Raw genomic sequence first — 13,981 nt, 5'->3', positions numbered from 1 at the left:
GTTATCATAAAAAGTCTACGAAAGAGGTAGGCAGGAAGGCTAACATAACCACATACGTACTTTATGAGCAGCCTCTAATAAATTCTCTAGTCTTTAAATCATAAAGAGCTGCTTCACCTTTAGATAAAGTTTATGATGAATCCGACGGTTCCCCGCCCTTAAAATCATCGTTTGACAAATATGGCACTCACTCTTAACGTCATCGTCATATGCTCATTCAACCGTTAAATTTAAAGCTTGATTCTGGATCGGTCCTATCCCGTACCCAACGAGCTTGACACCGTAAAGAACCTCATCTAATATTTACCTCCCGCCGCAGTCTCATACGCGACCCGGAAAAATTACTTCATTCTTTTTTATCACTGTCAATGTTGCTTCCTCTACCTCACCACGTGATGCGGTTCCTGGGACTCCAAAAGACGACGCCGACAACCGTCGTCCATCAGTCAAGGTGAGATCGCACATTTCATCATCAGACCAACCACCCCGTCGTCCGTCATGGCACACACCTGGTCATATACGTAGGTATGACGTGTTCTTCTCATCATACCATCCACTCCCACTCACTTCAACCTGCCCACTTGTCACCAATTAGATGATGGATGAGCAACACGCTCGGACTAGAACAACCGAAGATGGAAGGACGACCGACGACGACGACGATGATGAGCAGGTGAATAAGTTATAAAGTTTCATCGCCACAAACATGCATTTCCCACCCGGCATGCCGGTCGTCTTTCCTCGCTCGCTTCGGGATGTGATGGGTCGGAGCCGGCGGAGAAAAGTCCCCGGTATCAAATGTCCTGGTTTCAATCATTCTCTTACCTTGGGAGCGGCGCCGCGGCGCTAGCTCGCCGTTCATCATCCGTCTACCCGTCCATCTGATGGCGTCAGAAGAAGTGTGGCACAACGACAGCGGAAAAAGCACGAAACTTTTCTCCTTTTGCTCTTTTGGTACCGAGACCGACGCCCGAGACAGGGATGATGGTCGGTTTTCCACTTGCACCTGATCTTCACGAGTACATGTAGGAGGGTAGGCCCAGTCCATCATACGAGGAAGCATTGAACCGGATGAGGAGAAAGCGAAAAGTTTTTCCTGGTTTCTCTGGGAAGGTATATGTACGTAGAAACAAAAAATGATAATGATGTCACGTTTTTTTGCCAGGCTGCGATGACAGTTGGTGTTCAAAGGAAGAATCATGGTGTTAGGCTGCTGGGGCTGCTGGAGCTGGTTGAAATGAATTGGAGCGAACAGGTCATGAGAGGTTGTGAGTCAAGCGCAGAGTGGTCACTGGAAAAACGAAAAACTTCTCCAGGTGATTTGTAGCTGTCGTTTGTTTGCCGGAGTAATGAGGTTTGGGACTAAGTAGTAGTGGCTATTGCAAGTACCTTTGCGTTCTCGATGTGGTATACAGGTATACCTCGATTTGATGGACATTTCAATTTTCGAAAAGTCTATAAAATCGAAATATACATAAAACCGAAGCATTTTTTTTTCGACTATCTGAAGTCGGGTTCTGGCGCTTCCCAAAATAATATCTCGCAAACGGAATGCTGTAAGAAGCTGAAATTTTGACTGATCACTAATCAAAGTTGGCTTGACAAAATGCCTTTTCAGCTTCATAGAGCATTCCGTTCATCACATAAATGTTTGAGAAGCACCAGATTCTGACTCTGGATAATCGAGTACAACCTGTATTCCAACATGTACCAAAACATTTGAAAATTGCTTGAAAACGAAGTTTTCGATAAAAGGCTCGGAGTTTTTCGCATATATTAGTAAATTTCGCTATAACGAATGAACGACTATCTCGATAGCTTGTTACGATCAAAATCTTTGGTCTCCAAAAATATGTATGGTTGATTTAAAAGCTATTTTTCAGCAATAAACAAACACAATAACGTCATTTGCATAAATGTCCCAAAAAAATCAAAAAGTTCAAAACTACTTCTTTGAAAATGCCTCCGAGGATTTACCCTGAAATTCCTTTACGAATTGCTTCAAAAATTCACAATTTTTTTTGATAATTCTTTTATGAACCCTTGCTGAAATCAATTCTAGGAATCAATTAATAAAACTTTCACGAGTTCCTGAAAAGATCTCCCAGGAATTCTTAAAGAAATTCTTTCAGGAATTCCTTTGAAAACTTCTCGTATATTTAATTCAAAAAATCATCCAGGTAATCCTAAAGAAATTCAGTCAGAAATTCTTTCACAAAATGTTCTAGGAATTCCTTTAGATTGACCTCCAGAAATTTCTCCAAGAACCCATTAAAAAAGTCTTCTTAAAATGTTGCATGGATCCTTCAGAAAATACTTGATTCCTTCCAAAATATATTGCATAGATTGTTTCAGAAATATATCTACGAATTTCTTCAGACTTTTTTGTGGAGGAATCAGAATTTGTTTATAGCATTCGTCTAGAAACCCTTCCATGAACTTTTTCAAAAATATTTCTTGTATTTTTTTTAGAAAATGATTCACGGACGCATTAAGAATGAGAAACTCAGAACTCCTATTAGAGGTTATCAAGGAAATTCCCAAGATTGTTTCATAAGATACTCCTTCAAGTGTTATGCCACCAGCGTGTGCATGACGAAATATAGATCGTAGTCGCCCATGCCCATTGCCATGGGTGAAGATCAACAAAATGAAAATTAATTGTCACTTCTTAACAAGCCACCAAACAGAATAGTTGTAATAAATTAGCTCTCTAACAAGAAGCACAGTTTTTCATTTTCTTCAAGAAAGAAGGAACGTAACAAAAGTTGGCGACGAGGAAAAGTTCCTGTATCCCGGAAGCGAATTCAAGCCCTGTTCCTGCCAAGCATCAAGACAAATTCCGTTCCACCACTGAAGCCCTCAACCCACTCAAGAATCAAGAATGGCCGACGCCGATCTGAAGCAAGCGATTCTCCGGCTGACGGATCTCATCGCAACCCAGCAGCAGCAGATTGCAGCTCTCCAGCAGGGTAACGCCAATCAAGCTGGAAGCGAGAAGATCATCGAGTCACTCTCCACCGGAATCGACGAGTTCCAATACGATCCGGACGGCGGCATCTTTTTCGATTCGTGGTACGCTCGGTACGAGGACGTGTTCAAGGAGGACGGTAAGCATTTGGACGACAAGGCGAAGGTCAGGCTGCTTCTGCGGAAAATCGGCACGCAGTTCCACGAACGCTACGTGAACAGCGTTTTGCCGAACCATCCGCGGGATTTTGGATTCGAAGACACCGTGAAGAAGCTGAAGAAGCTGTTCGGACGCCAAAAGTCCCTCTTCAACGCTCGGTACCAGTGTCTTCAATACGTGAAGAACGACGCCGATGATTTTTCGTCATACGCCGCGTCGGTCAACAAGCACTGTGAAGCGTTCCAGATGGAAAAACTGTCCAGCGACCAATTCAAGACTCTCAGGTTCGTATGCGGTCTTCAGTCACCGCGCGATTCGGACATCCGGACCAGACTGATCGGAAAGTTGGAAGCTGAAGAAAACGCGCCGCCCGCCGACGGTGCCACTCTCAAGCTTGAAAACCTGGTTGAGGAGTGCAACCGCATCATCAACCTCAAGCAAGACACCCAGATGATCGAGAAAGGCTGCGGGGACAAGTCAAACGTTCACGCAATTTCTCGCCATCATCGTACTTCAAGTCGGAAGGAGAAGAAGTCGCAGTCACCGAAAACACCTTGCTGGTTCTGTGGGGATCTACACTACGTCAAGGAGTGTCCCTACCAGTCCCATACCTGTACAAAGTGCAAGCGGAAGGGCCACAAGGAAGGCTACTGCTCCTCATCCGAAAAGAAGTCATCAAAGCAGGTCGACAAACCGAAACCTAAAGACGTCGTAAAGTCCAAAGGTATCTCGGTTAAGCGAGTTGACCTCACGAAGAAGCGGAAGTATGTCAAGATCGAAATCAACGGTTCGCCCGCAACGTTGCAGCTCGATTGTGCCTCCGACATCACCATTATTTCCAAGCGCACTTGGAAATCCGTGGGCAAGCCTGTCATCAATCCATCGGAAGTCGACGCCGTGAGTGCCTCTGGTGACAGCATCGGGATACTAGGTGAGTTCAACGCCGAAATCACCGTTCAAGACGTGACAAAATCTGGCCGCATTTTCGTCACGAGCAATCCGGATCTCAACGTACTCGGAATCGAAACAATCGATCAGTTCGATCTCTGGTCGGTTCCATTCAGCTCGTTGGTCAACAACATCCAGCAAAACTCGAACGCAACGATGCAGAAGCGTCAAGCCAAGTTTCCTGAAGTGTTCCAGTCCACGCTCGGATGCTGCTCGAAAGCGAAGGTAACACTCTATCCGAAGCCAGACGCACGCCCTTTGTACTGCCCCAAGAGACCGGTTGCCTACGCTGCCCTCCCGAAAGTTGATGCTGAGCTGCAGAGACTTCAAGATAACAGCATCATTTCGCCAGTCCAGTTCTCCGATTGGGCTGCTCCCATAGTCGTGGTTCGCAAGTCCGATGTCTCCGTACGTATCTGTGGTGACTACTCCACGGGTCTCAACGACGCACTCGAGTCGGATCGCCATCCGCTACCGCATCCGGACGACATTTTTGCTGAACTAGCCGGCTGCCGTTACTTCTCCTGCATCGACCTATCGGACGCATATCTCCAGGTCGAAGTAGAGGAATCATCACGACGACTGCTCACGATAAACACGCACAAGGGTTTTCCAGTACAACCGTTTGCCGCCCGGTGTGAAATCGGCTCCTGGAGCGTTCCAGAGGATCATCGACAGCATGGTTGCCGGCATTCCTGGTGTCAAGCCTTACCTGGACGACATCCTAATCGCTGGAAGGACTCAAGAAGAGCACGACCTCAGGCTTCACGCTGTGCTGCAGCGAATTCGTGAGTATGGTTTTCATCTCCGCATCGAAAAGTGTCGTTTCTCCCTGCCGCAGATCAAGTTTCTGGGCCACATCGTCGACAAGGATGGTCTCCGCCCAGATCCAGCCAAAACCAGCGCTATCTCCGAAATGGCACCTCCAACGAATGTATCGCAACTACGGTCGTACCTCGGTGCGATTAACTACTACGGACGGTTCGTTGGACAGATGAAGCAACTCCGAGCACCCCTCGATCGGCTACTCAAGAAAGATGCTCCTTGGAAGTGGACTGCTGAGTGTCAAAAATCGTTCGACCGTTTCAAGTCCATCCTGGTCTCCAATCTCTTGCTGACGCACTTCGATCCCAGTAAGGAAATCATCGTGGCTGGAGACGCCTCCAAGGACGGCTTGGGTGCCGTTATCCTACATCGTTTTCCCGATGGCTCCGTCAAAGCCATCGCTGCTCACGCTTCAAGGTCACTCACACCTGCGGAAGAAAACTATGGTCAAATCGAGAAGAAAGCGCTCGCGTTGGTGTTTGCAGTTACCCGTTTCCACAAGATGATGTTCGGTCGCAGATTCGTGCTACAGACCGACCACAAGCCCCTTCTCAAAATTTTCGGCAGCAAGAAAGGCATTCCCGTCTACACGGCAAATCGTCTCCAGCGCTGGGCGCTTACGATGTTGCTGTACGACTTCGATATCCAGTTCGTTCCAACGGCTAGTTTTGGACATGCTGACCTGCTGTCACGCTTGATGAGCTGCCACAGCAAACCGGACGAGGAATACGTTATCGCTGCTCTTCAGACGGAAACCGACGTGAAGGCAATCCTCGACGACTCTACTTCCCATTTGCCTGTCACAGCACAAATGATCGCCAAGGAAACGCAAGACGACCCGGTCCTCCAAGAGGTAATCAACCACATCAGTAACGGCTGGCCGAGCACGGCAAGCGAGCTCCACACTCCAGCTGTACGACAATTCTACTCGCGAAGAGAAGGTCTTCAAGTTACCCAGGACTGCATCATGTTCGGCGATCGAGTTGTGGTCCCTGAACGGTTCCGCAAACGCATCATCCGGCAACTCCACCGTGGACACCCCGGGATCGATCGGATGAAATCACTCGCAAGAAGTTTCGTGTACTGGCCGCACATCGACAAGGACGTTGAATCGTTTGTGCGCCAGTGTCGTTCCTGTGCTGCTGCTGCAAAATTGCCCCGCAAGACTACCCTATCATCATGGCTGATACCAACGAAACCATGGGAAAGGATTCATATCGACTACGCAGGACCGGTCGATGGTTACTTCTACCTTGTCGTGGTAGATGCCTACTCAAAATGGCCGGAAATTTTCAGGACCCGTAGCACCACTACCACAGCGACGCTGGAGCTGCTACAAGAAACTTTCGCAAGATATGGCAACCCACATACTCTTGTGTCCGACAATGGTACCCAGTTCGTCAGCGCCAGTTTCAAGCTTTTCTGTGACGAAAATGGTATCCAGCATCTGACGACAGCGCCGTATCACCCACAATCGAACGGACAAGCAGAACGTTTCGTCGACACCTTGAAGAGAGGATTGAAGAAACTTGCCGAAGGGGAAAAGACGGTGACGTTCCAGCATCTTCAGACGTTCCTATCCGTTTACCGGTCAACACCAAACCGAAACGCTCCGGATGGTAAATCTCCTGCGCACCTGTTCCTAGGACGAGAAATGCGGACATCCCTGGATCTCTTGAAGCCGAGTTCTCCGCGTCCAACCCTGGTCAACGAGAAGCAGAACGACCAGTTCAACCGAAGACACGGAGCGGTCAAAAGAGCCTTCAATCCGGACGACCTGGTGTACGCGCAAGTACATCGCCGAAACAAAACCGAATGGGTTCCTGAACAGGTCATCGAACGCAAGGGATCAGTGGACTATACTGTGTTACTCGAAAACGGACGCCTCATCCGAGTACATACGAATCAGCTACGCCACCGGTTCTCGGATGCAAGTGCAGCCGTTTTTACACCCAACAACCAACTCCCTTTTGCACTTCTCCTCGACGAATTCCAAATCCAAGTTCCAACACCAGTGGTTCTTGAAGATCCGTTAGAAGAACTGGTTCCCGACGCAGCAAATGTTCCAGCTGACGATGACGATGGAAATCAGGACGTGATGAGCCCGAGGTTCCCACCAGTATTGGTTCGCCGGAACCAGCTCGACCAGGAAGATATCGCAGGCTACCAGCTCGGCTTGCGCCCTACGATCTCTTTTAAAAGGGGGAGATGTTATGCCACCAGCGTGTGCATGACGAAATATAGATCGTAGTCGCCCATGCCCATTGCCATGGGTGAAGATCAACAAAATGAAAATTAATTGTCACTTCTTAACAAGCCACCAAACAGAATAGTTGTAATAAATTAGCTCTCTAACAAGAAGCACAGTTTTTCATTTTCTTCAAGAAAGAAGGAACGTAACATCAAGACATTTCAGATCCTGAAATTGCTGCAAGAATTTCGTAAGAATAACTTAGAAAATTCTCCCGAAATTCCTTCAGATTTTTTTTTCTGCAGTCTTTCGGAGATTTTTAGAAGAATTCTTACGGAAAGGCTGGAAGACATTATTGCAAAGATTCCTGCAGAAATTCACACAGAGCTTTCATCAGAAACTCCGCCGGATATTCCTCTATGTATATTCTCACAAATTCCTCAGGATTTCCTACAACTGGAATATTAGCAGTGGATTTCTTCAGATTTTTTATTTTCAAAAATAAATAGGTTTTGTTAAGTATTTCACCAGGGGTTTCCAAGTGTTTCTTCGGGTATTCCTCCTGGAATTTCTTCAGAAAATCCATCTATAAATTCTTAAAATATTCCTGTTTTTTCAGAATTTATTTTAGGAATGCATTTTAGTTTTTCTTCAGATTTTTTTTAATTATTTCAGAAAATAATTAATTCAGAAGTTGTTCCATTAGTTTCTTCAGAAGTTGCTCAAGCGGTTCCTTAAGAGATTCCTCCTTAATTCATCCATGGGTACATGGAACATTAGGCCGTGTCGATTTTTGCAAAATTGCAAATGGACCCAAATAAAGCCCTGAAAAATTAAAAAAAATCTAAAAAACCGGAAAGCTAGTCCGCAATTGACTTGAAGTTTTATATGGGAATTTTCATTTCTCAGTATAGGGAAATCCAACTTTTCAAACTTTTGAAGAAAAAAGCACTTTAAAGCAACTCTAAAAATCCGCATACCACACCCTCCTCCCCCCATCCCCCTGAAGATTTAGTGTATATACAGGGTGTTAGGTTCCTGAGTGCAAACTTTTTAAAGGGTGATAGAGGACCATAAATGGAGAAAAAAATTGTTCTACGCATATGGTCAAATCTCAACCGTTACGTAGTTATTGAACTTCCCATGTTTATGACTCTTATTGCCTTAACTGGCAATAACTTGAAAATGGTCAAACTTATCGTAGTTTTTTTACCCTTATTCGAAAGATTATTGAATTTTCTAACAAATGGCATCTTTGAATCGATTGGTTTAGTTAAATAACTAAGTTTTCTAGAGCAAAATAGCTAAAAATAGTGTATTTTTATTGGGTTTTGTCAATTATCTTTGAAACATGCGTAATAAATTAAAATTCTTTCTTTGGCAAAGTTGTGGCCCCTGTTACACTCTACAATTCGTTCTTCGACACCAAACTTCTAGCTCTTATCGTTTTCTTGCAATTTTGATTTAAATGTGCGGCACAATGCGCAAAAAAGTGCTTTCCATGACAGTTGCAAATTTATGACCTGAAATGCGATGTTAAAATCAAAATTGCAACAAAACGATAAGAGATAGAAGTTTTGTGTCAAAGAACGAATTGTAGAGTGTAACAGGGGCCACAACTTTGCCAAAGAAAGAATTTTAATTTATTACGCATGTTTCAAAGATAATTGACAAAACCCAATAAAAATACACTATTTTTAGCTATTTTGCTCTAGAAAACTTAGTTATTTAACTAAACCAATCGATTCAAAGATGCCATTTGTTAGAAAGTTCAATAATCTTTCGAATAAGGGTAAAAAAACTTCGATAAGTTTGACCATTTTCAAGTTATTGCCAGTTAAGGCAATAAGAGTCATAAACATGGGAAGTTCAATAACTACGTAACGGTTGAGATTTGACCATATGCGTAGAACAATTTTTTTCTCCATTTATGGTCCTCTATCACCCTCTAAAAAGTTTGCACTCAGGAACCTAACACCCTGTATGAGTGAACATTTCGTTAGAAGACAACTTTTTAGTTGCACTTCAGTTAAGGGTGTTATTAAATTTCGAAACAATGGACATTTTATTCGCATGGTTTCTTACTTCTTTAATTGGCATCACTGCACGTTTTGCGTGTTGAAGAGAGTGGTAACAGCCATCTGCGGCGTCACCACCCGTCGCTGGATGGAGACGCAAGTACCTTATAAAAATGGGTTGGGATTGTAAATATTATTGCGATATTACTTTATAAAAAGTTGGTATCTTCGGCAAAGTTGTTAGCATGGTCAAGAGCTGTCCAGTGATGAACTAAATCATTGGCAAATCCATCGCTGGGCGGCGCTAGTGTGCATACAAACTGCATGCAAAAGTACAAACGTATATGTGTGTATCTCAATAACGTGATAATTTAAGTGTGTGGTGCTTTCGACAAATTTGTTGACTGGGCCACGGGCCGTGTTGTAGGAATCCCAGAGCTTATGGGTTTTCGCCTAATAGACCATTCCCGTCTGACCTAACCCCACTTTTTTGTATTTTTCTTCGAAAGACAATTGCTTTTGATGATTATTGCCGTTTTCAGATTTTTTTTATATGTGCTCCTGATTTTCTTACAAATTTTCAAAAACCGAGAATTTCACCACTTTTCAAAATAAAAACCGGCATGCGAAGTAGTTTTTGGTAACCCTAAAGATGGTGATCTTTTTTTCACCTCTCAGAAAACGAAGAACATCTGGGAACTCTATGGATGTTTATTTACATTTTGAAACGTCAAACAGCAGATTTTGAAAAAAAAGATCGATTCCACATCAGCAGAACAGGTTGTCGGCGTCGGTGGTGTAGTGGTAAGCGTGGTTGCCTCTCACCCCAGTCGGTCGGGGTTCAATTCCCGTCGACGCCGATGGGATTTTCTGAGACATAAAATCCGTGATCACGTCTTCCCTCGGATAGGAAGTAAAGCCGTAGGTCCCGGCCCCATGTGTTGATGGGTTCGATATGTAGGGTCCTCAGGTGTGGTGGCTGTCTCCCTGGGGCGTCGGAATTTAAGGCTTAGCTCCTAGACCCAGCCGACGTAAAACACAACTGGCGCCGAACGGTGCTAGTTGGCCAGAAAAAAGAAGAAGAAGAAGAGCAGAACAGAAAGGCCACTACTCGGCGAGTACGTTCAATCTGACGACGGAACGTCGTGATTTTCGATGGAGGTAACAGGTTTGTACTTTTTATACGATTGATTCGCTGCAGTTTTGATTGTTTTTTTTTTTTGTTTTAGAAGAACGGCCTGCAAAAGAGCTTCCACGATGTAGAAGGAGGAGCTGGATGTTGGAGCGAGCGCGTTGCGGTTGCGGTGACTCGTCGGTACGACGTGAGATCTTAAACAGGACACCATCCAGGAGGAAACGGATGGCCAGACCTAAGACCAAACGCAGCAACCAGTTTCTCTTATCGAAACTTCCCTGCCGGCTGAATAAGAACTGTCGCATCTCTGCTACAGATTACCTTGCATCTGGAAGGTGGATCCTCTTCACAACCCATTTTAGATCTTCAGTTTGAACACCCTGTCGATGGATATGCTCCTCAGAAGATCGGTCGCGACTCGCGAGGAATTACGTTCATTCTAATCGGATGGAAACAGTGGAAGTCAATAACAGCAACAAAGTAGGAAAGGAGGCGGGTCACCTATGAAACGGATCCTGGTAACTTTTAAAATAACTCAGTTATATTTCACATTTTTTGAAATTATGTTCTATTCAGTTATGACATAAAGTCATATAATTTGAAACCAGTTACTCCAGCGATTCTGGCATTCGCCTAATCCTCTAGAAATTCCTTCAGGATATCGATTGAGATTCATCTAAAAGATCTTGATCCTTCAAGGATTTTCCAGCGACTCCTTCAGAGTTTCTTTCTGAGATATCTTGAAGTTTTTCCTCCAGGAGTAATTGAGGGATTTCACTTCATGAGCTTCAGAATTTTCATTCATGAGGTACTTCAGAATCTTCCTGGGATTCCTCCAGAAGTTCATTAAGAGATTATTCCAAGAACTTATTTTGCTTAATAGTTCATACATGGATTCCCTCAGGGGTTCCTTGAGCTATTCAATCAGGAGCCAATCAAGGATTTATCCAGATGTACTTCAGGGATTTCTCCAGAAATGCCTTCAGGAATTCTTCCAGGGGTTTCTAGAGGTGCTTTCGAATATCCTTCAAGGATTTATCTAGTATTTCTTACCTCCAGAGTACTTTCAGAGATTCTTTAGGGATTCCTTCCGAAGATTTCTCCAGAAATTCTCCCTGGGGTTTACCCAAGTAACACACATGTTATATAAAAGTTATGACAGCGCAAGTTTTGGTTGTATAGAAGTTTATTTTACGTTATTTCAACACAATGTTAGAATTGCGTAAAATAAACTTCTATACAACCAAAACTTGCGCTGTCGTAACTCTATTATAACATGTGTGTTGCTTGGGTATCTAGGAGTTCCTTCAGAGATTCCTTCAAGACTTTATTCAGGGAATCCTTCAGCAGTTCCTTCAGAGAATCCTCTAGCAGTTCCTTGGGAATTCCTTCATTAGTTATTACTGGGTTTCCTTCAAGCATTCTTTCGTATATTCCTAGAGGAGTTCTCCAGGCTTTGAGATAAAAATCGCGTTAGTAAAGCCAAAAAGGAGTTCTCCAGAAGTTACTTTAGAAATTTCTCCAGAAGTGCCTTGAGAAATTCCTCCAGGTGTTCTTTCAGAGATTTCTTCAGGGGTTTGGATAACGATAAAAAGTATAGACTGAGTTGCTTGCTGAGATGTCCAAGTATGCTTCTAGTATGGCGCATTGCGTATGGTTCTAACCGGTATTTTATAGTTTGTTATAACAATATACCTAACTATGTTTAAAAAACGTTAGAAGTTGTGGATGCACTTTCATTGTAATATTTATTTGTTTTTTTTTCATTTCTTGCAGTTTATTCTGGCAGATTGATCAATATTCAACACCATCATAGATCCAATCATAGATCTAAATTGAGGTCAACGTTAGCAAGAAGGGATTATGATTTTACTAAATATGTACATATAACTTAATAATTGTATTTATTTACAGGAATAAAAAGACTTTGGGTGGGGTTGCGGTGTGGGGTGTGTGGTTGTTCTGCTGGGCTGTACAAAACACCCGAAAATCCTAGTCTGCCAAAGTTGAAACTTTCAATCTTTTATAAGTCATTCAATGATTTAATCAAACATAAACGAAGCTGGATCACCAAGTTCTTTGAAGTTGCATTACCTTTCTACTTTTTGACTAAAACTTCTTATATTAAAACTTTGAAAATAGTTTCACCAAGTCCTATGAATTTGCGAGGTGACGCATTACTTATCTACTTTTTAAATCAAATTCTTCATATTGAAACTTACAAAATAGTTTCCAAATTATTCTGGCATTTGATCAGAAATAAGCAAAACTGGATCTTCTAGTCCTCTGAAGTTGCGAGGTGACGCATTACCTTTCTACTTTTTGACTAGAACTTTTTATATAAATACTTTGAAATTATTCTAGAGTTTAATCCGAAATAAGCCAAGCTGGATCACCAAGTCCTCTGAAGTTGCGAGGTGACGCATTACTTATCTACTTTTTAAATCAAACTCTTCATATTGAGCTTACAAAGTAGTTTCTAAATTATTCTGACATTTAATCAGAAATAAGCCAAACTGGATCACCAAGTCCTCTGATGTTGCGAGGTGACGCATTACCTTTCTACTTTTTGACTAGAAATCTTTATATAAATACTTTGAAATTATTCTAGAGTTAAATCCGAAATAAGCCAAACTGGATCACCAAGTCCTCTGAAGTTGCGAGGTGACGCATTACTTATCTACTTTTTAAACCAAACTCTTCATATTGAAACTTACAAAATAGTTTCTAAATTATTCTGACATTTAAACAGAAATAAGCCAAACTGGATCACCAAGTCCTCTGAAGTTGCGAGGTGACGCATTACTTATCTACTTTTTAACTAAAACTCTTTATATAAATACTTTGAAATTATTCTAGATTTTAATCCGAAATAAACTAAACTGGATCACCAAGTCCTCTGAAGTTGCGAGGTGGCGCATTACTTATCTAATTTTTAAATCAAACTCTTCATACTTACAAAATAGTTTCTAAATTATTCTGGCATTTAATCAGAAATAATCCAAACTGGATCACCAAGTCCTCTGAAGTTGCGAGGTGACGCATTACTTATCTACTTTTTGAATCAAACTCTTCATATTGAAACTTACAAAATAGTTTCTAAATTATTCTGACATTTAATCAGAAATAAGCCAAACTGGATCACCAAGTCCTCTGATGTTGCGAGGTGATGCATTAACTTTCTACTTTTTGACTAGAAATCTTTATATAAATACTTTGAAATTATTCTAGAGTTAAATCCGAAAAAAGCCAAACTGGATCACCAAGTCCTCTGATGTTGCGAGGTGACGCATTAACTTTCTACTTTTTGACTAGAAATCTTTATATAAATACTTTGAAATTATTCTAGAGTTAAATCCGAAATAAGCCAAACTGGATCACCAAGTCCTCTGATGTTGCGAGGTGACGCATTAACTTTCTACTTTTTGACTAGAAATCTTTATATAAATACTTTGAAATTATTCTAGAGTTAAATCCGAAATAAGCCAAACTGGATCACCAAGTCCTCTGAAGTTGCGAGGTGACGCATTACTTATCTACTTTTTAAATCAAACTCTTCATATTGAGCTTACAAAGTAGTTTCTAAATTATTCTGACATTTAATCAGAAATAAGCCAAACTGGATCACCAAGTCCTCTGAAGTTGCGAGGTGACGCATTACTTATCTACTTTTTAAACCAAACTCTTCATATTGAAACTTACAAAATAGTTTCTAAATTATTCTGACATTTAAA

At 42.4% G+C, this 13,981-nt stretch overlaps 2 protein-coding genes and 1 long non-coding RNA gene across 3 annotated transcripts; all 3 read left to right on the top strand.

Moving 5' to 3' along the window:
* The first annotated feature begins 2,884 nt into the window (after window positions 1-2,884).
* Window positions 2,885-5,076, top strand: LOC134288428 (uncharacterized protein K02A2.6-like). The gene is made up of 2 exons (XM_062853281.1): window positions 2,885-4,866; window positions 4,920-5,076. The coding sequence occupies exons 1-2, from the start codon at window positions 2,885-2,887 to the stop codon at window positions 5,074-5,076; spliced, it is 2,139 nt and encodes a 712-aa protein (XP_062709265.1).
* Window positions 5,077-5,345: 269 nt separating this feature from the next.
* Window positions 5,346-7,154, top strand: LOC134288427 (uncharacterized protein K02A2.6-like). Its single transcript, XM_062853270.1, has one exon. It carries the CDS (start codon window positions 5,406-5,408, stop codon window positions 7,152-7,154), a length of 1,749 nt encoding a protein of 582 aa, XP_062709254.1. The 5' UTR covers window positions 5,346-5,405.
* A 2,419-nt stretch (window positions 7,155-9,573) lies between these two features.
* Window positions 9,574-11,366, top strand: LOC134284989 (uncharacterized). The gene is made up of 3 exons (XR_009996051.1): window positions 9,574-9,892; window positions 10,212-10,280; window positions 10,342-11,366. It is a non-coding gene; the product is annotated as an uncharacterized LOC134284989 (long non-coding RNA).
* Window positions 11,367-13,981: the final 2,615 nt, after the last annotated feature.

This window comes from Aedes albopictus, chromosome 1 (assembly GCF_035046485.1).
Source record: "Aedes albopictus strain Foshan chromosome 1, AalbF5, whole genome shotgun sequence".
NCBI lineage: Eukaryota > Metazoa > Arthropoda > Insecta > Diptera > Culicidae > Aedes > Aedes albopictus.
Note: the sequence above shows the minus strand (reverse complement) of the source record. Positions and strands in the feature narration are given on the sequence as shown.

Bases quoted from the DNA above. Each gene is read 5' to 3' on its own strand.
- LOC134288428 (XM_062853281.1), top strand. From the start codon at position 2,885: ATGGCCGACGCCGATCTGAAGCAAGCGATTCTCCGGCTGACGGATCTC. The intron at 4,867-4,919 runs GTGAGTATGGTT...TCCCTGCCGCAG, and splicing joins CGCTGTGCTGCAGCGAATTC to ATCAAGTTTCTGGGCCACAT.
- LOC134288427 (XM_062853270.1), top strand. From the start codon at position 5,406: ATGATGTTCGGTCGCAGATTCGTGCTACAGACCGACCACAAGCCCCTT.